The sequence below is a fragment of the Calidris pugnax genome, unplaced genomic scaffold (genome assembly GCF_001431845.1).
Source record: "Calidris pugnax isolate Ruff unplaced genomic scaffold, ASM143184v1 scaffold17, whole genome shotgun sequence".
NCBI lineage: Eukaryota > Metazoa > Chordata > Aves > Charadriiformes > Scolopacidae > Calidris > Calidris pugnax.
In genome coordinates this window covers 6,772,103-6,799,912 of record NW_015090794.1, presented here as the reverse complement: position 1 = coordinate 6,799,912, position 27,810 = coordinate 6,772,103, and the positions used below count along the sequence as shown (strand labels likewise).

At 37.8% G+C, this 27,810-nt stretch overlaps 1 protein-coding gene across 4 annotated transcripts; it reads right to left on the bottom strand.

Annotated features, from left to right (window-relative positions):
* Window positions 1-1,015: 1,015 nt before the first annotated feature.
* Window positions 1,016-27,051, bottom strand: KIAA0430 (KIAA0430 ortholog). Of its 4 annotated transcripts, none has more exons than XM_014936377.1 (27): window positions 26,952-27,038; window positions 25,415-25,622; window positions 23,626-23,775; window positions 21,923-22,097; window positions 20,230-20,456; window positions 19,160-19,277; window positions 18,267-18,439; window positions 17,304-17,738; window positions 16,594-16,763; window positions 16,331-16,492; window positions 15,486-15,675; window positions 14,595-14,773; window positions 13,570-13,650; window positions 12,984-13,220; window positions 12,093-12,212; window positions 11,566-11,741; window positions 11,118-11,338; window positions 10,292-10,434; window positions 9,042-9,175; window positions 8,365-8,567; window positions 7,501-7,728; window positions 6,505-6,735; window positions 6,190-6,402; window positions 5,366-5,426; window positions 5,127-5,267; window positions 3,978-4,148; window positions 1,016-3,473 (listed from the first exon to the last, which is right to left on the bottom strand). In XM_014936377.1, the coding sequence occupies exons 2-27, from the start codon at window positions 25,559-25,561 to the stop codon at window positions 3,241-3,243; spliced, it is 4,719 nt and encodes a 1,572-aa protein (XP_014791863.1). In that variant the 5' UTR covers window positions 25,562-25,622; window positions 26,952-27,038; the 3' UTR covers window positions 1,016-3,240. The 4 variants fall into 4 exon arrangements, with proteins under 4 accessions (XP_014791863.1, XP_014791861.1, XP_014791860.1 ...); XM_014936374.1 differs by having other exon boundaries at window positions 3,241-3,473; window positions 23,107-23,775; window positions 25,415-25,619; window positions 26,952-27,051; XM_014936373.1 differs by having other exon boundaries at window positions 3,241-3,473; window positions 23,107-23,775.
* Between the last annotated feature and the right edge of the window lie 759 nt (window positions 27,052-27,810).

Below are 27,810 nucleotides of genomic sequence, written 5' to 3'. Positions count from 1 at the left end.
CATACCAGGTGGTACAAGGGATTTTGCTCATGCACACTTAATACATTCACCACTACTGAAAGACGGAAGTTTCAGAGTGGTGATTATACAGTTTGTGGTATTGCTTAAGATGTTATAGAACGTTCTTATAAACTGCCTGCCCCTCCATTTACAGAGTGGTATTTACATAATTTATGGAGAATTTCCTGCTAAATAAGTTTAGGTAGTTACTTTAAAATTGTTTACTGAACAAGCAAATACTCTGCAAAATCAAGGGAACATTTACCTGCAGCAGGCCAGGCCTTACACTTCCTCTCGCAGGCTGTTCCACTAACAGTTCCATTAAGTGAGAATATATAGTAAGACCAAAAAAAAAAAAAAAAAAAAGAGCTGGATGGGTTGCTCCTGACTTTGCTTTTGTCCCTAAAGCTGAGAGATGACAGAACAGTCCAATTTAGTTGCAGATTTTTAAAAATTATTTTGTTAGATCTGGAGTAATGTTCAAAGCACTCTAGTGAAGCTGCCAAGTAACTTGCTTGCCAGACATAGTTCCTGGATAATTACTATCTTCAACAAGCTGGAAAACAAAGCTATTATTACTCAAAAGTGACTTGTTAACTTTATTGCATAGTAATACTTCATATGACATTCACATAAATTTTAACATTTCAAAGTGACATAAAAACTCTGGAGGAACACCTTACTTCTACCTGTTGCATTTATATTCCTTTCTCTATTTTTCTCTTTAGGTGGATAAATAGTACAGTTTCCTTCTAAAATAAACCCTAAACATTATGTTGTATTAAGAGCAGTTAGAGATACTGAGTGTATCTGCTAACAGCTCAATTGCAAAAACTCAGAAAATTTTCATTCTCCAGCATAGGGTATATCCAGCAAACCATGGATTTAACGTTTCTTTTATCTTCACTAAATCCCAAATTTTAGCTCCGTTCTGTGTGGATAATTAAACTTAATGTGACACAGCAAGTTAATGATTTTAGGACAGTTTTTTCAGGGCTTCAGACAAAGACAAGAGTTATGCTTGCTTGAAAATTTTATTGACACAACTGTTTGGTCCCAACACACAAAACAGCACTTGAGCCACAAAAGAAAGTGTCCAAACAAAGTAGACAGCTAAGAAAAGAATTTTTTTCTTCTCCCATTCCAAGAAAAAGATAGTGCATAAATTGAGGGCTTCAGTGACATTTTTTTTTTTTAAACAGACATGAATCTGAGATAGTACATTTAATTGTTAAATTAAAGAATTTCATGGTTGTAATGCTTTTAAATCTGTAAGTCACATCATTCATTTAACCCTTTGGATAAAAAAATATATTGCAATTCAATTAGCTATTTTGTTACACTATGAACACAACTTCTCAAAAGTATTACTCTATTACTTTCAAACAGCGATTTCATCAGAATCACACATGAATCCAGAAGAGAGATGCTGACCTCTGTAAGTGGCATAACCACCACACTCACTTTGACAAATACTATGTTTTCCTGATGCAAAAACCTGTTTTTCTTTAGTACTTCAGATGACTTGTAGCTGCATCTCATGAAAATATCATTTCAGGTTGGTCTTTTCTCCCATGCATGTTCTTCTGAAACAAAGACCTAGACTGATCAGTGTTAACCTTATCAAACTTAAGGTGAAAGCAAGTATTCTTGCATTTAACTCATTAAAAGCATTCCCAGAAGGCTTACTTCTAAATTTCTTTCTATAGCAGTATGTCTGTAGAGTTTTACCAAGGACTCAAAATACTGTGCCATAATGCTCAGAAAAACTTCCAAGTGTTTCTCTGCATTCACAATGGCTATAAGTTCACTACTGGTAATACTTGCCAAAATTTAAAAGATTTTATAACAAAATCTGACCAGTAAAATCCTGTCTATAGCCATTATTCAGTGGCATTTCCTGTTGCTGGCTGAGAAATTAGAGCCTGTGTTCCATCTCTTGTCTATTACAATAGAATGCACCTAAAAATATTCAGCTGGCCAGTGGAAAACCTCTAGTGTAGGTTCTTTCAATACTACAAGCATTTTATTTGCTGCCTGGCAAATACAACCCATTGTAAATGCCATGGTTACCCAGAATGGGTATGAAGTCTCATACACTGGACATTTCTGCTAACTAGAGTTAAGGTCATCCACTGACTTAACTTCTCTTCCAAAGCTGGCCCTTTCAAAAGCCAACACAAGATACCACAAATTGAAAAAAAGCTTGCAACACTAGGAGTAAGTTTTAATATAAAAACAGACACAGCTAAAAGACAGCACATCAAAGAATAAGCTTCCCATTTACTGAACATGCTTAAAAATAGAAAACAAGGTTAAGCAGAACAACCTTAGCATTTCCACATGTAGTTAGAACTTCCCTTACAGGTGGAAATAGCATCAATACCTTCCATCCCAAAACATTTCATTAAGACCTACTCGATTATCTGTAATTTATGCATTAAATGCATATTTCAGAAATATCAGAATCTTCCTAACTTCATCTCTAGACACAATAAAATGTGTGTCTGTAGCTCAAACTCACAACACCAAGACAGTCTTTTCCTTAACCAAATCCATGCCACACTGGAACAAAATATAAAAGGGAAGCTTAAAGCATCAGGGTCCTAGAAAGCTCCTAAATGGAACTGAAAGCTACAGAAAACATTTAAAACAAGTTTTACAAAAAATCCACATAATCTTCTACAGACATCTTCAGACAAAAGAATTTCCAATGCAATTACAAGTCATCTGAAAGGTCAGAGAACAAGTTTCTCCTCTGGAGCACAATCAACTCCCTCACTCTTGTCATTTCAGGTCAGCAAGTTAAAATTTCTCAACAGGCTTTTGAAAGACAGATCATGCATTTTATTAATACTGTCTGAAACAATACCAGTAAGCAACAGCCTATAGAATACAATATGCTACATGTATGATTACACCACCAACAAGGCTTAAAGAAAATAAAATCTGTTCCATTTTAGTTGAATTAATATTTTGCTTTTACTGAACACACATTTATGAAAAACTGTAAAATTTAAGAATAATTTAACGAATGCCAGAATTATTTTTTCCAAAATAATAGAAAAAATCTGCTCTGCTAACAGCTGTGTTCAGTGTAAAAGGAACAAAATCTTCACAGAATACATTAAATACAAATTAATTCTTCTAGGCCTTTCATTAAAATACATAAGGGCTAGCAAATAGCTTTTCTTTGTGCAGAGTCCATAGCTATTTGTCTTTCACACTAAAAAGAAAAATTTAAAGCTTGGTTACAGGTGCAAGTGAAAAGTTTGCTGCCAATTTCACCTTGTTTTTGTGTTGCTTTTTGGCTGGGCTGTCCATTGCTTCCTTGTGGGTTTGGGTTTCAGAGGACTGGCAGGGAGGCACTGAAGCATTCTCCGTGGTGTTAGATACCACGGAACCAGAGGTCAATTTTTCTTGAGCTGTGGTGCCAATTCTTTGTTTTTCTTCTTCTGTTAAAATCATTATCTCTAAAATAAACAAGACAACAAAATTTATTTATGCTACATTCTTGAAAAAATAGAGAATATTCCTCTGGTAATAAGCAATAAAATATTTTAAAAGAATGTGTCAGCCTGATTTGAAGACAGAAGATGCATCGATGTTCACCTTTGCAGCTCATGTGATGTTTGCTCCTGGCTTTGCATCAGGTACTGTTTAGAATGCTTAATTCAGTTCTCACATCAAGTCTCTCAGCACTATAAAATTACTGTGGTGAACAGGTTGCTACAGGATGGCAAATCACAATTTTAATGTTAAATAAGGTCCCTATAAAATTCACCCCAGACAACTTCAGCAGGGTTCAAGAGTTTCTGATGGAAGCCACCCACTTTTCTAATACATACCACTGTGTAATACATACATGGGTATGTATTGAAATGGAACTTCATATAATCAACCATTTATTTGATGCTTTATTATCCAAATTGTGCAAGTCATCATGCATAAGTAATAACACAGGCAAGAAAACTTACCAGAGAGAGGTGCAGGGCGTTCCTCAAACTGAATGAGGTCTGCAGACTCAAGAACCACCGGATCAGGTCTCAGCTGTGGGGACGGTAGGCAGGAAGGAACTGGCTCACACAGGAGGTCAATGGGAGATGTGTTTGTGAGGCAAAGTAGTTCTTGCTCAGTTGGGTTAGAAACTACAAAAATAAGGAAACATCTTTCGAAGTATCTGTAAGCTGTGAAGGTGTCACTGTTTCAGAGGTGATAAAGTCTTCAGAAGCAATTCTGAGAGCTACACTGTATTTGAAAGACTAATATCAAACTAATTTAATTAATGCTAACTAACCTCAGTTTCATTTAAGAGTTACTTTGCTGTATCAAAAGCATCTAATTATGATACAGCAGACAGAGCAATAGTATGTTAAACCTACTGCTTGTCTGAGTAAATGTACCCTTATCACAAAATTTAGTATTTGCCAAACTTGAGTAATAGAAGAAGAGTTGAGGAAACAAGTCCAACAGGAACAGTCTTTTAACAGAGAAAGGCCAGTTACCAGGCAATTTTCCTGCAGACATACCAATATCTTATCAGCTGCTTATGTACCATCTAACACATTTACATGTAAAAATTAAGCTGAAAGTTTCAAAGTGAAGTGATTCGCCCTTCTTAAAAGGGATAAGCCTAGACTTCTGAAATGATAACTCAAGAACCATTCCACAAGTTCTCCAACCTGCAGGTAGTCAAACTGGAGACCATGGTAAGATATGAACCATTTCTCAGTTATTTTCATTTATAGAGATTTATACTAACATGGCTGCCATTATTGTTTGCAAAAAGTAACAAAAAAAATCAACATAAAACCACCAAATATGAAAGAGAACTGTATTCTCATCAGAATACCGGAGACATTCCTATCAGAAGCTGCTACTGACCATCTTTTTTCATTAACTTTATATTTAAATTTCCACTAAAGTGCATCTAGCAGCTATACATATATACTGACAGCTGAGGACAAGATGTCCTTGCGAAGAGGACACATGCCTAACTATATACAACTTTCAAGCCATAAAGCATTTCTACAGAAGTTCATGTCAACTAACTTACACAGCTTTTCCCCGTGCTCCTTTGATAACTCCCCTAAAATAATACATTATATAAATGATTTTTGCATTACCATTGCTCGGTGTTCCTAGACTTAGTTCCATTGATGAAGTAGATCCTGGGGTCTCCATAATATGTCCATTATTGTCAGCAAGTTGATTTCCATGATCATCCACATGATCAGCAGGGGGAAAACTAGGTGAGCTAAAACGAGCTACAAGAAGACAAGGTCATTTGATTCATTTACTTAAGTCACATCTTAAGAAAAGAAAAAAGGTAACTCAGAAACTGTTCAAAATTGAAATGACTTACTTTTCATATCATTCTTTAGTACCACTATTCTTTTATGGCCATGTCCTTTAATCCAGACCACCTATAGAGGGGGAAAAAAGGCAGAATTAAACAACAGCACACAAATCCAAAGCCTAAAACAGCTTCCTCACTGCCTTTTATCTAGCCTTGCATTGACATTATTTCTAGAGATAAATTAAATCATGTTACTAATTTGCACTATGCTACCCAAGTAAAAGCTTTGTCTCAAACTAATTCATACCAAAGGCAAGCTATAGTGCTAGGAAGTGTACTAACTATATATAAACAAAAACTGTGTTTAAAACATGGAATTGCAAAATTCCATTTTGTCACTCTTCAGAAAGATTAATTTACTTAACAGAAAGCTTATAGTCATAAACCAGGTCACAAATTATCCTAGAGCACTGAGGGCATGTGGATGACAAGGAGATGCCACAGCAAAATTCCACTATGTAGCACTTCCGACAATGTCTCACAACTCTTCACTCCTAAAGCTAAATCTACTCTGATCAAGGTGAAGCTTCAGTACTGTACAGTTGTTCATTCATTTGAGACAAATCTATTATCTCACTTGATAATGATACCAAGGATGTTTGTGGCCTCACCATGAGCAGTTAAGCAAAAATTGACCAAACAATGTAAAGAGATATTTTCTTATTACATAGCGCAGATTTCTCAGAAGCTATTAAAAATACAACTGGTATAAGCCTCCTTGGAGAAGGTACTTATTCCAGTAATTCATACCAGTTAACAGAAACCACTGTGCAACTATTTTTAATCCATGCAGAAATCTCAATGTAATTGTACAAAACAGTTCTTCGCACCTGTGGAATTGCTCCCAAAAGCTCTTCTAAATTATTGCATCCATATACTTTAGGTTGCAGCACTTCTCCTGTGTATTTGCTATATGCTACTGGGAACTCATGAAGAAAAATCTGCTGATAATGGTAGGTGTGAAGTAAGGACCTTACATTCTTTGCAAACATATACAGATTTGTAAGCTTCACATATTCTTCTGCTCCACCATTGGTAAAAACCTGTTAGAAAAAGAAGAGAAAGAATTAGAACACATACTTCTCTAGTCACAGTGTCCTTCCAAAGCACGAAACACACCAGAAAGGAAAAAAGAGCGTACATACCTCAACCAAGTAAGGCAGACTCTTGAGGAGTTCAGTTAAGGTCATAAATCCATATTCACAAGGATTAAGGGAAGTACTATGGGTTGTTTCATAATGCTGTTTAAGCTGTTCAACAGAGAGAAAGGATGTTCCATCCCAGGACATCAACAAGACTAGCAATTGGGCAGTCAGAGTCCGCAGAGATTTTCTATTTATCAGCTGAATTTGCTTGCCAGACTCTGTGTCAACAACCTAGAAAAATGAATTGGGAATAGAGTTATGGACAGGGAAGAGATTAATTTATTTATAAATCGTGTAGCTGGGTTTTGTTTGAGCACAGCTGTATCTGATACCACATACCAACATCTGATACTCCCCTAGCAGCTTTACATGGATAAATTTACTTTAATATGCAAAAGCTGTGTAGCAGTTCCTGTCCGCATGGTAGACATGATTTTACTCTGTTCCAAGCCAGATGGACCTCACTCAGCCCCAGCCTGAACACCAGCTGCTAAATTACAAGAATTGGAGCAACTAAACTAGTATGCTCATGTCCACATAGACATAAACCTTTCTTTTCCACTGACATGTAAGACCATCTGTGTATTTACATTCAGAGTCAAAGCCTAAAACCACAGATCAGAAAAATGAGGGGTATAAAACTAATAACTACTACAGTTACCAGGAAATGATTGCTTTTACAAAAGATGTCAGGTAGGAAAAAACCTGATTTGTATTGTTAAAACAAGTACTACAATACAACCTTTTACTTATTTGCTAAACAAGCATGAGTTTTCCCAGAGAAAGTTGAAAGGTTACAAAAGAATAAAGACATCATAGGAATGTAGAAACTAAGTTTAAAATCCCTTTTGAATCCTGCCTCACTCCCCCAGCTTAATAGAATATTGTTTCTAGAGTACAACATTAAGCACAGAGACCTGTAATTTGAGACAGGAAATTCCTTAACGCAACATTACATACCTTTTAGAGGGATAAACTAAAAAGACAAAAAATTACCTTTACAACGTGGCAGAGTTTTTGCATTAAAGCTGGAACTGAGCTAACATCGTAGTCATGAAGGCGCAGCGTGTATCCAAAGGTTTTGCTGTACTCTGTCAGCACATCAGCCATCATAAGGCAGTTGTCTTTCTGAGACCGCAGCAGTTTAACAAACTGGGCAGCAACTGCTTTGACTTGTTCCACCTCTGTGAGCGTGAGAATTTTCTCTTCCCCACATTCCAATACCTACAAACCAGAAATTACAGTTTGTTAAAGTGATTTACCTAGTCGGGATGAAAAAAAAAAAGTGTAATCTGCAACTAAAATTCAGTGTTTGCAGGCAATCATTTGCTATGTAGCAGGGCTCAGCTATATCAAAAGGTATCTATAGAGCAAGCAAGACTATGTAATTTCTTAAATACAACATTATAGATAATTAAATAGTTATTAACCTTTTTTAAAGCTAGTTTAACACAACTTAAATGAAATCTCTCTCCAATTTTGGTGCAATGAATTTTTTAAGTGTAATCCAATTTAGAAAACTTGAAATTTTCAACTTCAAGATTTCTTTCCACATCTCTTTATTTTGGTAAAAATAGTAAAGTTATAGTAAATGGCATTTGACCTCATTTGTGGCTTAACTGCACCCTCAGTATCACTGCGAGCCCCTCCCAGACCAACAATCAGACCAGGACCTAACAATTTTAACAAACTTATCCTGAATATGCTAAAAGCCTTGGACAATTTTACCAAATTCTTAAATACAGCTGTCTAGCATTACATTTTAACTCACACTGAAGTTACTGAGAAATAGAACCCCTGCTGAAACAGTTGTACAGATCTTAAAAATACTTTAGTACATCTTAGGATTTTAGAACTTACATGTAAGACATCTGGTATGGCTTCAAAGAGTTCAAGTAGTTTTGTAAAACCATAGTAAGCAAGTTTGCACTGACGACCAAAGTGGTGGTGATATGAAGGAATAAATTTATTGAAGGGCATTCGAAAATGGGGTTGGTGGCGCAGTAAGTCTACTACCTCTTTAGAAAATTGTTTGGTTCTTTCAATTTCTTCTTGTGTACGTTCTAAAATTAAAAACCAACATAAGAGCTATGTACTAAATGCAACAAAATATAGTAAGAAAATATGGTGATTGATTTTCAAACTTAATCACACATCACACCAAGTCACTATTTTCTTCTAGCACCAAAGACCTTTACTAAGCTTACATGTTTAAAGTCAAAAATATTTAGGTGATCAGCTCTTTAGAGGATATTAAATGGCCAAATACAGTGGTACTTTTGCTGTGTGGAAACAACAGAAAGTTTAACTACAGGCGAAAAGTAGGAACATTTTATTTTGCCACCTGCTTTTCTGTCTTCCATTTTAAGTGTTCCCAGAATGACAAATTCTTTATTTATTACAAGTTCATCAATTAGTTATGAAGGCAGAAATAGTTATTAAAAAATCCAAGTCACTCCTATATACTCTGGTTAGTACAGTTTTAAAAGAGTCAAAGAACACTTCGGCAGCAGTCAAAAAAATGTACATAAACATACCTCTTTTGGGGATACAAATTACCATTTCATTGTCTTGCTGTGACAAACAGATAGTTGTATCTGGAATTTCTGATATAATATCAGCCAGTTCACACACTCCATACTCAGTAACATCCCAGTCCTTAGAGAAACACCTGAAAGTTTTTGAAAATTGTATTATACAAGTATGCTGTATAGGAAAAAACCAGTAATGTGCAATTTGAGAGAATAAGCCTCAAATCTTAAAAAAAAGCATAGTTTTTATATTGGCAATAATAGTAGGGAAACGAAGGGAAAAACTGTTCTTAAATGTAATGTTATACAGTTCCATATAGCTACACTTTCAGTCTGTATTTGCTTAGTAGTTATAGACATATGCTCTTTTTAAGAAGGATTAGGTCTCAAGGCAGAAACCACACCCTGGAAAACACCATATTAAGGTTCACAATAGTATGTAATATATAGGGTATTTCACTCTCCCCGCCTCCCCAACATGAACCTCTCAGAAGCAAGAACACATCATATTCTTCAACAAATGGCCAGAGATGACTGCAGTGGAGATGCACATCTAGTAGATTTAGAAACAGCCAATGATGTACTTTTGCCAATAGTGAAAATACAAGAAGGGTGCACTCTCAAAAAAGGACCTGTTGGCACATGCCGCACAGCAGCAGACATGCAAAGGTAGACCAGATGTAGCGCTAAGATAGTATAGTTACCTCAAAGCACATTAAGTACTACCCTCTATCTTCATATGAAGGAAAGCATTTTTTGTTCTTCAAAAAACACACCCCTACTTTTTTACTACGCTAGAACAGAATGTTCTTCCTGGTGTAGCAAGACAGGTTTTACTCAATTTTGCACTACTGCTAGCTTCAGTTAGAATAGTATCTATTGACAATCAGTATATTTAATATTTCTCTCTAAAAGCCTAACACTAAATTCTCCTATTCTTCATGTTAATGTGCCATGACCTGCTTGCTTAAATCCAACCTTGCAGTCATGGCTTCAAAGAGAATTAATCAAATACCATCAATCATTTGAAACTCCAATAGAATTAAATTAACCTAGCACTAAAGGAAGCAGTAAAGTCCATCAGAGAACTTTTAATTTTGTTTTCATTTGAACTTCCACATCACAATAGAGGCAATATAAGGTACCACAATTTGTACTCAGATTTAAAGTGCTGACTTCTCCTGCACTAGGTTTTAAAACCAGTGCTGAGAGACATGCCCTGCACAGTTGTTCTTGATTCACTAAAGATAACTTACCAGTGGTAAGCCTGTAAGAACTCCCTCACAATAACTTGCTTGCTGGCCTGGGACTTGAGAAGCTTCAGTAAGTCTTGAGTAAACCGCTTCACTTGAGCTCTGTGTGTTAGAGTCAACAAGCGCTTGGAACCCATACCAAGGATCTGAAAGAAAATTTGATGTGATCATTCCTATCTAGCATCCTCAGCAAATTCTTTTACACAACATTCAGAAGCCAGTTCTAGTATAGGTAGGCTAGAAATAAAGGCTACAGAGACAGTGTTTGGAAAAGCTGCCTCATGAGCCATACGCTTTCTGTACTACAGCACATCATCAAGAAATGAAATGTTTCCTTCATGAGCACTATTGCAAAACTGTTGCATGTTTGTACTGGTTATTTTAAAATTCTACAACCAACTGGTGTTCAAAGTAGCAGACTAATGTGACCACAGTGTTTCTTTTTTGCAAGATAAGGCCACACAATTTATTTCACACAGGAATCCTTCAGATGACAGGATACACACCACAGCCTACCCTAGGAGCATTCCGCATTTCCTGTGCTCTTATGATAAATGGCACAAAACTTTTTACCCAGGCACTAGCCACAGGCTAAATAAAGCTTCAAACTGAATTCCAAGGGCTTAGATTAAATAAAATTAAGAGCTAATTTCCCCAGAAGTTGTTTTGGAAGGGTGGGGATGATAAACCAGAAAGAACATCTCAAGAAAGACAATAATTTTACTCCAAGGTTGAGTTAACCATCTCTTTCAAAGTGGACATTGCATCTATTGTACAATACCAACCAGTAATTCAGATAGTTAAAAAGGAACAGGGCCACATAACTCACTTGCAGCACATGAGGCACTGCTTCCAGCAGCTCCATTAATTTAGAATACCCGTAGTCAGACACCCGGCATTGCTTTGCGAAGTGATGGTGGTACGTTGGGATGAATTTACTGACAGGTATGACGCAGGACGGTTGGCTTTTAAGTAGATCTATAACTTCTCTACTGAACTGAATAAGTTGTGGGTTACCCACAGGGCTCTTAGAACGTAGAAGCCAAGGATCTACAAAAAAAGAAAATTGCAGTAGTGAACCTACCACTAATATTCTTCTACTAAACACTGCACAGTATTTTGACGCAGGCTAGAGCACAAAAAAAAAGAACAAACTTTCAGGCAAAGTGTTTGTCTTTATAAAGAGTTGAATTATACAAGATATTTCCTTTATGCTACCCTTAATTTTTTAGCAGAAATATTAGTTCAGAGAAAATATTTTAAATAGAGATACTTACCTGTAGTAGGAGGTGGTGGTTTGTTATGTATCCATTTAATAACTTTAATGCCGTTCTGGGCAGTGGCAATGTTAACTCCAGGAACACAGGTAATTAGATGTTCTAAAGCAACACCACCCTGGCCTTCTGGCACTATTTCAAGATCGTTGAACTCTGACATATAACAATCAGGAAAACTGTTGAAGAAAAAAAACAACTTCCATTACAAACTAAAATACCGCTTTAACAATTGTCCTAAAAATATCTATATTTTAAGACACTTCCTGAGCAAGAGGTTTCAACAGCTTATTAACACATTACAGAACACTTCCTAAAAATGCACATTTAAAATAAGGTTTTTTTTTAAGAAGAAATCAAGAAGTAATCATTTCATAAGGCACTTAATTACTCTAAAAGATACCACCTTACCCAAGAACTGGAGTTTTTATACAACAGGTAGTCTCAGAGCATTACAACAGCCATCAATGAAGTTTCAAACCTTTAACCTATCAGCCCTTATACTAAAAGCCTAAAGGAAAATACTTTACCTTAGTAAAGGCACAGTACCCTCATGTGTCTGTAGAAGACTATGAACTTGGGGAGCAAATGTCTTCAGAGACAAAATCACAAATGGAATTCTATAAGAATCTGGATCAAACTCATGCTCACTGTAAAAATAAAAGATTGAAGTTTATTTTACTCATTCTACATATAGCTTTAGCATAGTGTGCCTGTGCTCACACCCCCCCCCCACAGTAAACCATTATACTATATGCATAGGATATACTGCTACCAGCTGACATACAACTACATACAGTCACAAGCAACTTCCATTTTCTCTTTACAAAAATTTGTACAGCAACAGGATATTTCCAAAAGACAAGCAACATTTGGAAGTCTGTATTTTTATTATTATTACATTAAAATATCCATACTAAATTTTAGCACCACATACCAGGCAGTTAACAGTCAACACCTAGTAACTGGCTGCTGTTGAATAAAACAAGAAGTTTAATATAAGGCTTCAGGATATCTTCAACCATGTATGAGTCACCTACTAAATGCAGCTGGAGGACAAAGAATGATCAGTTCCAGCTATAGTTACATAATAAAATTCAAGCTAATAGAAATCTCTGGAATGTATAACTTTCTACATAACCAGAGGAAGATAGCATACCTTTCAGCTTCTGCTTAAGAGGTATTCAATCTTGGCAGCTGTGCTAGAATACAATAATCTCACCTGAGCAAACTGATCAATGAGAATTGCATAGAAAATTCATCAACCCATCTCACTATTTTCTGCCTGAATTATTCTTGTCAACATGTAAACAGTGACTGGGGCACACTATGTGAACATATACACCTCAATGTTAATACACCAGTGTTAAATGCTGTTCAAATATTTTATAAGATCATATAGTATTTTATACAGAGCTTACATAAAGTCTTTATTCAGGCAATGCTGCTTACAAACAGGCTCGTGATATTCCAACTCTTCAAATATTATAGGACTACAGTTTGCTGAGGAGCCATCATGTGACTGTGAAGATCCCAATGGACTCTGCCTGGCTTGGCTGCTGGATAAGAGGCACACCAGCCGCCCGCTGCCTTGGTCACGGATTGCCACAGTATCCGTTAATTTATATAAATCCGATAGAATCAACTTACGTCCAAATCTAAAAGAAAAAAAATGAAATAAATACACATTGTAATCATAGTTAAGAGAAGGCAGTAATCTGCATTTTTTTTGTTTAAGAAACAGGAATGTGAGCAACTATTCTGTGCAAGCTGTTGAGGTAACTAATCTCTTCATCCTAGTGTAGAAAACTGAAGTAAATCGAAGTACAACCCTCTAAGAAAGGCCATTACTACAGCCATTGCCTCTGGACAGATAATATGCTGCAACATATAACAACAAAAACCCCAAACTCCATTGTGTTACTTCCTGTAATTCACTGTAAACAATCACCCAAGATCAGATTCTTTTTAGAAGTAATAGAGAAAAACTAACAACTGCAGACTTACTTTTTTTCATAGATTTCTGTGAATTTGAACACAGGCAGACAACAAGCAGGTGCGTCCTGCAGAATGGACATTGTTTCTGAGCTATAAAAGAAGTTTTGTAACATGAGAACAAAATTAATCTGTTAGTATAGAAAAAAGTAGTCTCCAGCCCAAATTGGTGAGATGCAGTTTCTGAACTATAAATGTTAAGAGGACGAATTGCATTCCCTTTCATCCCAGCACTACAGAAGTTGACACTTCAGATCAAGGAGTGCGAGTAGCAATGTTACTGCTAACTCATCTAGGTAATGACTCTGAAGGAACCACATCATTCCTCGGTGGTAGTAAGATTTTGAGCATCTATGAAGTGCAACATTAAAGCTGCAGCATTAGAAGTTAGCAGCCTGGTCCTTACATTAAGAACTTTGAACAGGCATAAACTAAGAGGCAAGAATAAAATAAAGTTGTAAATTATACAATGGCAAGTAGTACATAGTAGTGGAACAGCCTACACTCCAAACACTATTTTCACTGGAGCTTTCTGTGAATAAATGAAGACAACTTCTTTCCTAATGCTTTCTTTCAGTATGGAAAGACTTTAAACTGAAAATACTTGTGTTCTCACTAGCACCAGCACTGCAGCTTTATCATTCTCCATATAGAAAATAGAGATCAAAGAAACACCATCAGCACTTAAACTCTGTATGCCATCCTCAAAGAGAGAATTCATGTGCGCTTTCTCAGAGAAAAGAAGAAATAAAGATGCCAAGTGTAATCTTAACTCAGTTGTGCAAAGTTACTGAGGTATATCAGTTTTATAAGAGAGTGGTGAAGCTATTAAACACATCTAGTCTCTTCAGATGCAACTTAAAATACAAGCAGTGTAAAAAAGTTAAACTGAAAACTAGCCTAGTTGCATTTAACACATTCATCAGGCCATAAGACAGATTTTTTATTTCCCTAACATTCATTTGCTCAATATTTTAAATCATCTTTCAGCTACTAAATACATGCCATAACCATTAAGATGCCAGAGTGCTTATTACCTAAGGAGAGAGAGTGATTTATTAGCAGCTCCCGTTGCTAATGAGACCTGGATCCTTTTACTGCCAATTTTGTATCTGTGAAGACTGTTAACAGCACTGATTGCTTCTTGCAGATTTTCCATCTGAATTGTAGCCTTTAACTGGTAGTCTGTATGGGGACTGAGCTCTACACTTTTTACCTGAAAGGAAGAAAACATCTTTTACATTTATCACAAAATATTAGCCCAAGGCAAGCCAACACAAGAGTAGCACCGTCTTGCTTTGGCCAAGAGCTGAATACAACACAAAAGGGAAAAATATGATGAACCATGGCCAACAGGACAATTCAAACAAGAACCAAGTATAATGAGCCTTGGCCAAGGCAAGACCATGATATTCCTTTAACACAAGCATCATCCTCCCATGTAGAAGGTTATGCCAGAAGAATGTAGTCTACAAATAAGACAGAAATAAACTGCTACAGAAGTGACCTCTCCTTTCATAGTTGCTTTTTACCAATTTACACTCTCCATGTCTATTTTTTGATTGCTTCTGATCCAAACAAACTCAGTTTAAAAACTACAGTAAAAACTATCAGGAATTCAGCTTTACAGCTTAAAAAGTTTATACAACTAAAGCCTAAGTATCATCCCCATGTGACTGAGCCAAGAATTCCATATACAAAATTACAGAATACCAGATCTATGAAGACCACATGCAAATCAAGAACCTAGTGCAAGTGATGAGCTAGTCTTTCTAAAGGAAAAACATGATATGTCCTTTTAACAAAATTAATGTTGGATAGCTTTAGGTAGCTTTCCATTTCTACTCAAAGCTAGAACACAAGCATGGCCATAAATGCATAAATGGGAAGTATTTAAATAGATCAAATAAAGGTATCTTAGTGTTTACCTTGCCATGTCTTGAGAAAATTTCGTGCAAATTTTGCTGCAACTCTTTTCTGGACAATCTGTAATCTATATTGCTGATGTGAATGTCTGCACCATTTGCAAAAGGATCAGGGCAGTCTGTACCACTGGTATGATTTACTACATTAAATGTGAGTGGAGATGATCTGTTTGAGAGGTTTGGAGACATACTCCTGGGTAAAAGAAAAAAATATTTATGAGCTGAAGTAGCTATGGCACAATTCTGACATACATCTCAAAATTAATCAGAAAATAGATAGCAGTCAAGCACAAACACAGCACTTAGAAGGTATTTTCCAAGTACGTATGTCTGCAGGCAAAACAAATTTCACCACAAAACATCATAACAAGACAAGTATTTCCTATAGAAGGAAATAATTCATATTACGTTTCAAGGTCACCCAATTTAATAATATATTTGACACCAAGTCTTCTATCTTACCAACACATTAAAAAATGCCAAGCTCATTCACATGATTTTAATAATTGGCAAAGGCCAGGTATTTCAGTCTATGAGAATTTAATGGGCCTGGATAAATTTCTACAAAGGCACTGAAAATGTGAGGAGTATCAAGTCTATAGTAGCTTTAAAGTTTGCAGGAAACAGTTACTAAAGAGTAAGTTTTTGAAAAAGTTCACTGCATCTTACATTTACATCCACCCTCTGTCAGTTGTTACACAGCACCATCAGTTTCCTTTTGCCTCCACATAGATCAGTGTATCAAAGTAATGTGCTTAGCATACACAACTCCATATGGAGCTGTCAATAATCAATGCATATTTTGTTGAATTCTCACTTCACCTCCCAAATAAGACACAGACACTTACCGAGATGACCAGCAACTCTGAGACATGAGTAAAGGACTGAGTTGTCTTGAGGCCGTCAACTTACTGAAAGCAGAGGGATAGCTGACCTGAAACACAGTTTCATCTTTATCTTTTTTATCTACAGGGGAATTGGTAACACTCCTGGAAGCAGAAGTCTCTCTTCTATTTACAAATATATATAAGAAAAAGAAAACAAATTATGTTGCAGAATGCACATTTAAGAAGTGTGGCTAACATTGATATCTTTATATTTTTAAACATACTTCTGACTACTTTTACAGGATGATTCTCCCATTCCAGTTTTTTTCATTGCCAGAGACACAGGAATTGCTGCATTAGAGTTACTCTGAGGAGAAGGAATTTGTTCTCTTAAAAGTTCTTGCTGGTTTTCAGTATTTCTACTGATGGTCTTTGATTCAAGACGGCACAGCTCCTAGAAAGAGAAGAAAGCTCAGCATTAAAGTAGTAAACATTCCTTGCCAGAGGCTTTCCTTCTTATGGAAACCTAGATAACTGACAAGTTTTCTTTTAATAGCATTTTCATTGGCACTTCATAACCAGGAATATTTGATTTTCTGACAGTTTTATATTTTCTGTCACAATTAGTTATCTTTGCTACACTGTAGATCTACCCTAGTTTTCCTTAAAAAAATGGCAGAAGTTGATGACTCTAGATATTATTATACTTAACACCAATAGAAAAGTCAAAACTGGCCTAGGATTTGAGACTCTAAGTACCAGCAGTATTTCCAAATTGAGGAAAAAGGAGGCAGGGAGGGGGAAAAAAAATCCCAACCCTCAAATTCAGTGTCTACTTCCCAAGCAGATGAATACATCTATCATTTGGGAATGTCACTAAACATTACTGTAATTCATTAACTAGGACTAACAAGTTAAAGCTAAAGCTGTAGTAGAAGCAATTCTCAGACCATGAAGAAAAGCAAGAAAACTAAACAAGATAGAACAACAATACCTGTAAACTTTTAACATTTGTGGGTTTGATGATAGATCCATGAATCTGGAATCCTCTTCCAGCAGAGCCTTTGGTACCACAAGACTGATCACTTGAGTCTTTGTTGAGGAGGCACAGCTTTGTGTTCTTGTTAATTTTTTTGGGAGACTTCACCTTTTCTGTTCCCACAAAGCTGGAGCTTTTTGTCTCACTAAGTTCCTTGGTTTTGGGAGTAAAAGACACTACAATCCTGTTACCAAAAACATCTTCATTTTCCATTCGCTTCCGAGCGCGTTCAGCACTTTCTTGATTTAAAAAACGGAGAATTGCACTGCTTCCAGAAATGCTCAGCACCTTCCCTCCACAGTTGTCCGACAAACGCCTGAGTCTATTGCTGATACTTTTGCTGTCTCTATTTGTTGGTAGGTTATAAACATATAACAGTGTATGGCATGCCTGTTTAAAGACAGTAAGATTTTAGTTTGTGTCAGAATGCCCTCTTGTTCAAACCCAGTATTTTTACATTGATTCTGGTGACGCATGCTCTCCCCATCCCTCCAAGTAACTCTTTGCAGCATTCAATTTGTTTGGAAAACTCTCTTATCAAGGTAAATCCTCAATCTTCCATGTCCAACATAATTTAAAGTTGAAAGAGACTACAGATCTTGTGATCAATACATCATCACTTCTCCAGGTAAGAAAGCATCACTGTTTGCAACCAAAAAATCCTATATGTTCTATACATGCATGTGAACACAGTTCAGGAAGTTATTTCAAAAAAAGAAAAGTTCTTGAGAGCTGTGCAAAGCACATGATAGTAACTGAAATACAGGTAATAGCCAAATATGCAGCAGACACCATAGAACAACATCATGTCTTGCCATAAAAACCATCTCAGCCTGCTCTCCCTCTAAATTAGAAAAAGGAAAAAAAGGAGGTTGACACTTGTGAAATGTCTGCTGCATTAAGAATTAAAAACCTTACCGGCATTTTCAGTGGTAACCTTGGTGGCAAGTCTGAAATAAATTCTTCAAAACAAATAAGCTCATGAGCATGATGTAAGAGTGCTTCTGAAGCTTGGTTTTTATGTACCAAAATGATCCGAAAACCATGTCGATGTCTCAGGTCACTGAGTTCCAAAGCAAAGTTTACATCCGCTGGAGGAAAAAAAATAAATTAGAACAAACAAGGAAATGCATAAAAAAAAAGCAAAAAAATGCCACCTAGACCTCGCTTGACAAATTCCATTTATCACTGAAAATTTACAATGAAATCGCACAAACAGCTTTAAGGCTTCTCAATAGATATAATTTAAATCAGCAGTTAGCATTCAGTCTCAAAGACAAGGGCTTCCTTTTAATAGTAACTTCTAGCAATTCGTCAGCAAGGCATTTGACTGGTACAGTTTACTTTTATAACAAACATTTGTTTAGCTTTAGGGAGAAACCAAGGGCAACACACAGGGATTAAATAGTTGAGTGGCTTGCATATTTAACTGCATAGTATGCTGTTACAAGAATAAAAAACAAATCAAATACATTTTGCTCAAACCATCCTGAAAGACACCACAAGGAAGACTCAATGAGTTTTACTTTATTAGCCTCCTGCTGAAGCTGTCTAACTTCAGACAGTATTTATACACATACCTACTGACACTCAAGACGACATCAGATTCCAATGCTGATTTAACTAAGCCAAGTTCTCATCTTACTGTGCCCACTTTTCCCTTGCTGCCACTGACATCATTAAGAATTCTTGAGCAATTCAGTTAAAGCTGATTCTAATCACAACCCTTGGAAAGCACAATAGTGTCATGTGCAAAAGTACAATTGAAGAGAGGAACTGAATTCTGTACTGCGAGTACCACAAAGGCTTACTTGACACAAGAACCACAGTGGCAGGTGCAGCATGGGTATCCGCAAATCTCCTAAGACTCTGTCTGAGTTTGTCATCAGCAGCATTCTTTGCTGTAGCATTGATGTGTGCAACAGTCACCTGTGGAAATACAAATATGGGCTCTAGAGAAAAGCTTGAATGTGGACTATGCTTGCTTAAATCTATTCTTTTAGAAATTAACATAAATACAAGCTTTCACATGCACCTTTTATTTAGATAAATTAATGCACACATGCATTAAGTACAACATGTATGGATCCCAAACTGTTCTAATGAGCAATGAACTTCAACCCTGGTTGTTCAGCAATGTCTAAGGGATGACTTCTGTTGTTCTGTGTTAAAGATCACAATTTACATGCTTTGCATTCTCTAAGAGTATATGCTGCTACCTTAAAAACATTCCATAAACCCTCATTTGAAATGGAGGGGTGACAGACATAGCAAGTACTCACTATCAATTCATTTTACCTCACATAAGCAGATAAACTGTCAACCTGTTATCATATCTGCAATTTAGGGGGTGGGAAGGGAATTTCTGACTTAGAAACCTGCACAAAAAAGTAAAAAAAAATACCAAGAAACAAGAGGTATTGATGGAAAAAATATATAAAGGTGCCCAAATCAATACCACTAATTTACATGTGTACTCACTAATCAGCACAGTATTCACTAAGTAAAAAAGTTGAGTTCACAGAATCATAGATCTTTTAGGTTAATTATTTAGTCACAGAATTAAAAATGCCACCACTGTTTATCACTGGGTGAAATCAAAATCCTCTGCAAACAGTAAAACTAAAGATAAAACAGTAATCTACATGTAACAAAATGCAGTTTCAGTTTTAAAAAGTATCACACCAGGAAAGTTATGCATTAAGGACTCCCACCCATAAATTTATTATAAGCATTAAAGACCCAATCCATAAACTCATTATAATCTCATGCACTAAAAGCCCCAGAAGCTAAACAAAGCTTTAGCGAACAGGAATCACTACTAGCACATTGAGTACACAAATTCTCAAGCAACACCACCAACTAGACGCTGTTTTGATACCTGGCAGTTGTTTAGCTCCTGAATAACTTCTTTATTTTCTTTACTAATGTCACACACACAGATGAATTCTGCCTCTCTGTGACCTTTAAAAAACTTTTCACGTATCCTCTGTACAACGGCTATAGCTGAACGGCCAGTGGGAACTGAACAGTTTTCAATGTCCCAGAAGACTCCAATGGGGGGCAAGTTTTCCAGAACTTGGCCTGTTATTGCAACTTCCGGAGATCCTGTACAGGTTTAACAACACAGCTCATTTTAATCTCCAAATACCAAAAAATGTTAAACTTAACATACTATGAACTTTGCATATGGGAAATCTTTGTGTTTTAGATAACAACATGCCCAGGAATGCAAGCTCAGTTTTATTTTCTTAAGGAATCTTAAAAAATGGATCAGGTGTTTCTCTTTAAGGGAGAAACTTTATACCTCAAATCAGTCTTAAACAGAAATTCTGCCACTGTTATATTAGGATAAAAATGCAAGAGAACTTCAGCTTTAAACTCTCAAACAACCAATTTAAAAAAAAATATTATCAAATGCTAAGGTGGCATGTACCATGAAAACTATCAGAAGTTGTATCCCAGTCACCCTAAACTCAGCAGGTGCCATATCAGTGACGGAAGTGAAAATTAAGCTGTTCAAATTAACAGTGTGCATTAAATAAAGAAACTAAAAACCAGATGAGTCTACCAGTACAGTGACAATTGTTAATAAGCAATTAAGGCAGTATGGAACAAACACAAAGGTATTCTATAGTTCAGGAGACCAAGGTTAGAAGTTTTTGCTATTGCAGACTAAAAAGCACAAATTAAGTTTGTCATTTCAGCACTCTTTAATATCTATTTAATTTTGAATCAACATTATACACCCACTCCATCCCCACAAAACAACTGGAAAAAAACCATGAAGAATGACACAGGCTCATCACAGGTCAAAAACAGGCTAAGAATTAAAGTTAGCTGAGAATATAAAATTAAACACAGCAGATAAACGTCACATTTCTTTGGGTATAGATTTACAGTTACTCTTCTACTGGGTTCACTGGAATTGCATTTTGTATGGACACTCAGTGGGGTGTTGCATCTTAAAAATGGGTATAGTCTTAAGTAGTCTTAAGGAGATAGTAAAGCTATCCAATTTCTTATTCTTCCGTGATGTTTTTAACATTTATAACTTTCCTACTAGTTACAATTCTGTAATTGAAACAGTACTAACTGTAGAAAGACTATGTAATTATTTCACACAATATTTCTCTCAAGCACACTGAAAAAAGCTATGTTGTAATTATAAACATTACACCTTTACCGCACAGGAAGTGACAATAGATGCTACAGATTAACAAAATGCTTTTCAAAGTATGGCTGATGATAATTTCTTTATACATCATCAGAACAAAATAGCTTCCAAGTCCTTAGAATTTTTTCTTCTAGTTCTTAAAATGGTAAAAAATATAATAGTAAAAAAACCCCCAAACTCTATGCAAACAATATTGTAAATTAACTAGTCAAAGCAGGTAAATCCAAGTTCTGATTTTGCAAAACAGACACAAGGTATTTTTTTTTTTTTACTGTTTAGTCTTCTATGACTTAATAGAAGTTACCAGAGAACAGCGCAATTTAAGAGAACTCTTCATGTGCAAGGGTATTTAAGGAAGACATCCACTAAGTGCAAGTTTCAAACAAATGCAGTTTACCATATTTCTGCGGTGATTTGCCAAGGCTGCTCGCCAGTAGCAAACTCTTCTCATTTCCTGTTCCTTTGGTTCCACAGCCATTACATATTGGGATAGGAACAGGTGCAGTCTGTGCACTTGGAGGAGGAATATTTGGCCAGATTTTAGCAGCATCAACTAGGCTGTTTCTGGTTGGCTGTTGGGACAATTTTTCAAAAATACATGTTCATTTATTATACAATATTAGCACATACTATTCCATGCTAGAAATACCCAATTTCCCTTCTACAACAAATATAAGTTCAAACATACTCTACAAAGTTAATTAACAACAGTATCCCTGCATGAAGGAAACTTCTGTCCTAGATCTTAGTATACTTAGCTCTAGATTTCCAAATGCAAGGAACAATTCTGCTGAGCTCTGCACAACAAGACATGCCATATTTAAGAAATACTAATATGTATTAAAAAAACTTAATTGTGCTGATTTCACATTAGGAGTACAAGGTTGAATCACCTCCCTCCTCCCAAAAATAGTGAATTCAGTATGTTTGGAACTATGACCACTTAGTTTATTGAAATGAAGACATTTCACTTTTACATCGGACATTCAAGTTTGGAAATTTAAGTAACATATCTTGTGAAGTTGAGTATTTTATTTCATTTGAATTTCCTATTAAAATTCAAGTACAAGTTTAATCAGTTCTAAAGTACTGGTATTGAAGTATAAATGACAAATTTGGGAAGACTGAATTAAGACCTAGCAAACCAAAACAAAACTAGAATATCCTTATAGCATCAGACACTTCACCTGACTTAGCAGTAGATCTTTATTGATCAGCTGCCCAGGGGTACATTAACTGTTGTTAGCCTTTTCTCAGAGTGATTACCCTGGAACATTTTAATTGGAGCTGTCAAGAAGAGAGAAGTGTCTTCCAAATCCAGTCAAAATTCTGCTTGAGTACATTAAAGATCCCCTATAAGCTAAACATTGTGATAGCCTCTCTTGTATTCCTATCAAACTGAATGTTACTTCATTAAAAACATCATCTTCAAAAAGGAGATCTGGTACCTTTGGACCATGCACCAGCAAGCAGGAGTATGCAAGCTGCAACCCATGGAAGCCGGTGTTTTGCTCAAGTAACGTTATTTCAACATTAACCATATCCCATGCTTAATGAATGAGAAGTGTGCTGTGTACAAACCTTGCTCAAGCAGTCACTGCAGTAGTGAGAGCCCTTTAAACAAACTGAAGGTGCCATGTTTAGGTGCAAAGGGTTGGCGCACACACGCGATGTTAGCTCCGACTGTGCAATATGCTCATCCAAATGGCCTGTGGCCCCACTTGGGAATTCAGAACAAGGGAAATAGCCAGAAGATGGGCAGCTCTGAAGGGCTGGAAACTGATGCAGTTTGTGGACATTACCATGACAGGACTGGAAATGGAGTTTTCCACAACAGGGCAGATGTTGACAGGAAGATACACTGTTTTCTACGCACATGCCAGGGAACTCACTCGCAATGCCTGCCAAATTGCTTCTAGCTGGAGGGTTCTTCAGTGAAGATGCAGACTGATAAGCAAATCCTGACCCTACTTGACAAGTAATCGTCCCAGTGCTTTTTGAGTCTAATATTGTGCCAGGGTGAATCAAGTTACCACCACCACCACCACAATGCATCTGTGGAGTACAAGAAGAGTCAGAGCCATGAGCACAGCAGCTTACTTTCGGGCCAGGTGAAAGCTGTATTTGCTGTTGCTGAAGAGGATGAACATCAGGAAGCGGTACTGCTGGGAACAGTTTAGAGCCAGCATTATGAGGAGATGAAGCATCCTTCAATTCTGCAGCAGCTTTCTTGTTCTCCATGTAATCTTCCTGGAAAATGAAAGCTCAGTTAACATTCAGACACATAAATAAACCAACAATTTTATAGCACAAACAAGCGTATTTTTAGACTGTTACAACTTTGACAATAGACATTTTCAAAAGTGTTCTCTTTATGATTACTATTACCTCACTGTCTGAACATGTAAAATATTAAAAGAAACATTCCAGTTGTGTGCCAGCCTAAGGCACATTGGTATCAGTGGACTTTAGAAGCAACAAAACCAAAATCTATAAACCAGATAGCAATGGGTCTGTAAAACAGAATTTCAAAGGCAGAAAAGAGTTAGGTTAAGGTCAAGATATATTCTGAAAATGCAAAGTGAAAAAAGGAAGATTTCTTTTAATAGCAAACATATATGGATGCAATGTAAAGTAAAAAAACCTCCCCAGTTTGGAGACACACAAGTAAACACCTTTTACTTTGAATAAAGACTTTAAAATCATACTAGATTTAGAAGTAATGCATTAAAAGACTAAAAATTAGAAATTATATCAAGCAGGTAAATTAACAGAGGATGGAGAAGACTAAGTTTTCACAGCTATACAAGTGCTTCTGCCTATTCTTATTCAAGATATGAAGATGTGCAGACACAAAGGCTTAGACAGAAATACAGGGGGGTTTAAAACTGCAGCAGTGAAAACTAAGCGAGGTTACAAGAAGCAGCAGAACATCAAGGTCAGCAGAGCTAACCTGCAAACACCACGCTGCTCCAGAGCTTTAGGCCAGTACTTTGGAACAACTTTTACTTTCCAAATTGAATTTAATGCATTTCCTACTACACAGTAATGAATAATTGATTACCCATGTTCAAAACCTTTCCTCACTATCTGACACCCCATCTTATGAATTGAAGATACATTCTGCCAAAAACCAAAAATCCGTCTGGAACTGTTTCATATGATAGATTCCAGAATATATTGCAGCTCCCTTCCTAACTCCTAACATATGAGAATAGCAACACAACAGGATACACGCTTATGTTTCTCCTGTGTTTTTTTACTGAAAATCAGATTGAACATGCATAAATGAGTGTTACTTCACAGCTGGAGCTTGCTTGCTCGAGTAAGTCATTGTGTTGTATCCCATTCCTTAGCACTTTGCATCTCAAATGCATAGAATTGTATATAGTTACAGAACAGGAACATTTAAAGAAGTGGAAACAAGGAAAAATTAATCATTCATGAAGAAGAGTATCCACAATTGCTCTAACTACTATACAATAATAATTCAGAAAATTCTAAATTTGCCTCCAAACTAAATTGATGAAAATCTGGAAGCATGAAGACTACTTCCATACGCTACTCTTCAGCAATAACTTCATAGAGCTTTCAAGTAACTGCCTTAAGTGTTTTTTAAGCAGTCAGTTGTATTATTCCAAACAGACCTGTAAAGAGTAAAGCCTGTCAAGCAAAGCAACTTGCCTGCTTTCACCAACACTGATGAGAGAGCTGTGAACACAAGTAAAAACCTTAAGTTCCCAAACAGATTTTATATTCACCATGGTAACTACTCTCTCTCCTTTCTCCTCTCCCCACTCACCCCCCTTTAGTCAGCAATAACATTGCAGTTAGTTATATCACTCTGTACCAGGATATCCACTATGCTTTTAGTAAAGCAATGAATTACCGTTTCCGCACTGCAAGGCAAAGACTTCTCAGCAGCAGAAAAGCAATTAGAAAGTTTCCAGAGCCATGGTTTAGCATCATTCTCTTGTTGCTGAAGCCATCCGAACGATCTATTGCAGAGGTTCTCTGTCCTGCGCCCTTCCATCATACAGCCAAACAAAAAGGTTCAACATTCTTTCATCCCCCCTTCCTTTCATTCTTCCCACCTGCTGAAAAGAAAAAAATGTATGCTTTAAATAACTTAAGGCAAGACCACTATGGTTTTTCCCTGTCCTATGAATTCCACTACTGCTAGATCACTGAACCTGCATTATTTATGTTAAATTTAATTATGCATATAGGACATGGCCTTGACTATTCCTGTTTAGTACAGGAATACTCCTCATGACCCACAGCATAGGGGAGGTAGTCAGAAGAAAATAAGTCCCTGGCATTAGCTACAGAGTCCCAGACATGCACTGCTACTAATAGGAAATAATTCCCCCAAACATTAAGGGCATTCTCCTGAAAAGAGAAGTCAGGAGATAGGTTTTCAGTAGGCTCATCGGTAAATACAAAATAGGTGCAACTGAACACAGCTGAAAGAAGGAAACTGCCTATTCATTGTTTTCCATTAGCTAACAAAACTGCATACACTTGTGTTAAAGTCACAGCATTTAAAGAGAACTTTAAATTATTAAAATTATTTAAAAATACATCTACCAATTCTCAAGCTGCCCAACAGCACACCACATCAATTTTTGCTTCTTTATGATTCTGTAAAGCTAAACAACTTGTTTAAGACCTATCAGACACTGTACCAGAAAAACTATGATTAGCTTGAAGTCTTCTTACCCTCCAACTATGTACTGCATTCATTACACTACGCTCCTTCAGTTCTTTTGCATTTAATATTAAACACAATATCCCCAGAATACATTCCACAGCATTACATTCGCACCAGAGTTATTAACAACCACAAAACAGTTTAGACTTTTTTTCTTTAAGCAGAAGTGTTTATTCACACGAAGCCTAAGTACCCAAAAATTACGTTGCATAAAACATTAAGTTAATCAAGGTCTACAACTCTGGATTAAGTTAATTTTAAAAGTGCCTGGTAGCACCAATTCGTTTAGGAATCAAAACAGGAACTGAAAAAAAAAAAGAAAGTTAAAAGTTATGTTAACTACGTACGCCCGCGCTGTGCCCTCTGCGGCTCGCAGAGCCCTGGGCGCTTCCAGCCCGGCCTGGCCCGCAGCCCGGGGGGGCACGGCGAGGCCCGACCCTCCCCCCCGCCCCAGCCGAACAGTCCCAGCGCGACCCAAAGCGCTGCCAGGCAAAGGGCCGCTCCGGCCCGCGGGCGGCACCGGGCCCAGGCCGTTGTGCCGCTCTGCCTGGGGGACGGGCGCCTGCCCGCGAGGGGAGTGGGCCCCGGCCCCGCTCGGCCGCGGCGTTCCGCGGGGCCTCCCCGCTGCCGAGGGTGGTAGAAGCGGCCCCGGGTCAACGGAAGCCGACGCGCCCGGCTTAGCCCTGCTCTGCCCCCGCCCGCTGCGCCTCACCTGAGCCGCCCCCGGCGCCACCGTCCCTCACATGCCGCCGCGGCCCCTCACACCCCTTTGTTGTCCTCCCTCCTCCCTCTCTGCTCCTTCTGCCGTCAAGCAACGCCGAGCGCCGGAAAGCACCCCACTGCCGCAAAAGCAGCTGTCGTAACGCTCCGCTCTGCTTCCCTCCCTCCTCCTCCTTCTCCTGGCCGCGTAAGAGGCCAGTCCTGGCAGGGAGCGGTGGCTTTTGAACCCTCCCCAGCCCCGGGGCTCCCGGCGGCCCTCGGCATGTGGGGCGGGGCCGGGCGACATCCCGACCCGGGGTTAGGGGGGGGAGCTGTGCCCAGCTGGAGGGAGCCTGGGGCTGCCTCAGGGGGTGGGAGGCGGCACCTGAGGGGATGAGGCAGGCCACGCTGAAGGTCCCCTGGCGGGACCGCTTAGCACCATCCCTGTGCCCCCTTACACCGGGACCCCCCAACATTACACCCAGAGCGGGGGGTCTCAGTCCGGGCACACCTGAGCCCAGTGGGGAGTCTGCCCCGGAGGGGTCTCCGGGAGGGCCTGTGGAGAGGCCTGGACTCCCCGCAGAAGCCTGGGCAGGTGTGCTCTCTGCTCGGGTGTGCTCACTGCTCAGGTGTGCTCGGGTGTGGTCTCTGCTCAGGTGTGCAGCAGACAGGGAGGAAATTGCCACAGCATTGAACTGGCCTCTTACAGGTAATAATTTTTGATGCCTCCTGCAGAATTTAAGCTTTCGCTTAGAACTCACATAGAAGAAGAATTTTGGTTGCCAGTGCTGGACAGTTTTAACTGTTTCTAAGATCCTGTTGCCTTGAAGGCAGTGCTAAGTCCTAAGCCCGAGGACAGCAGTTAAATGTCA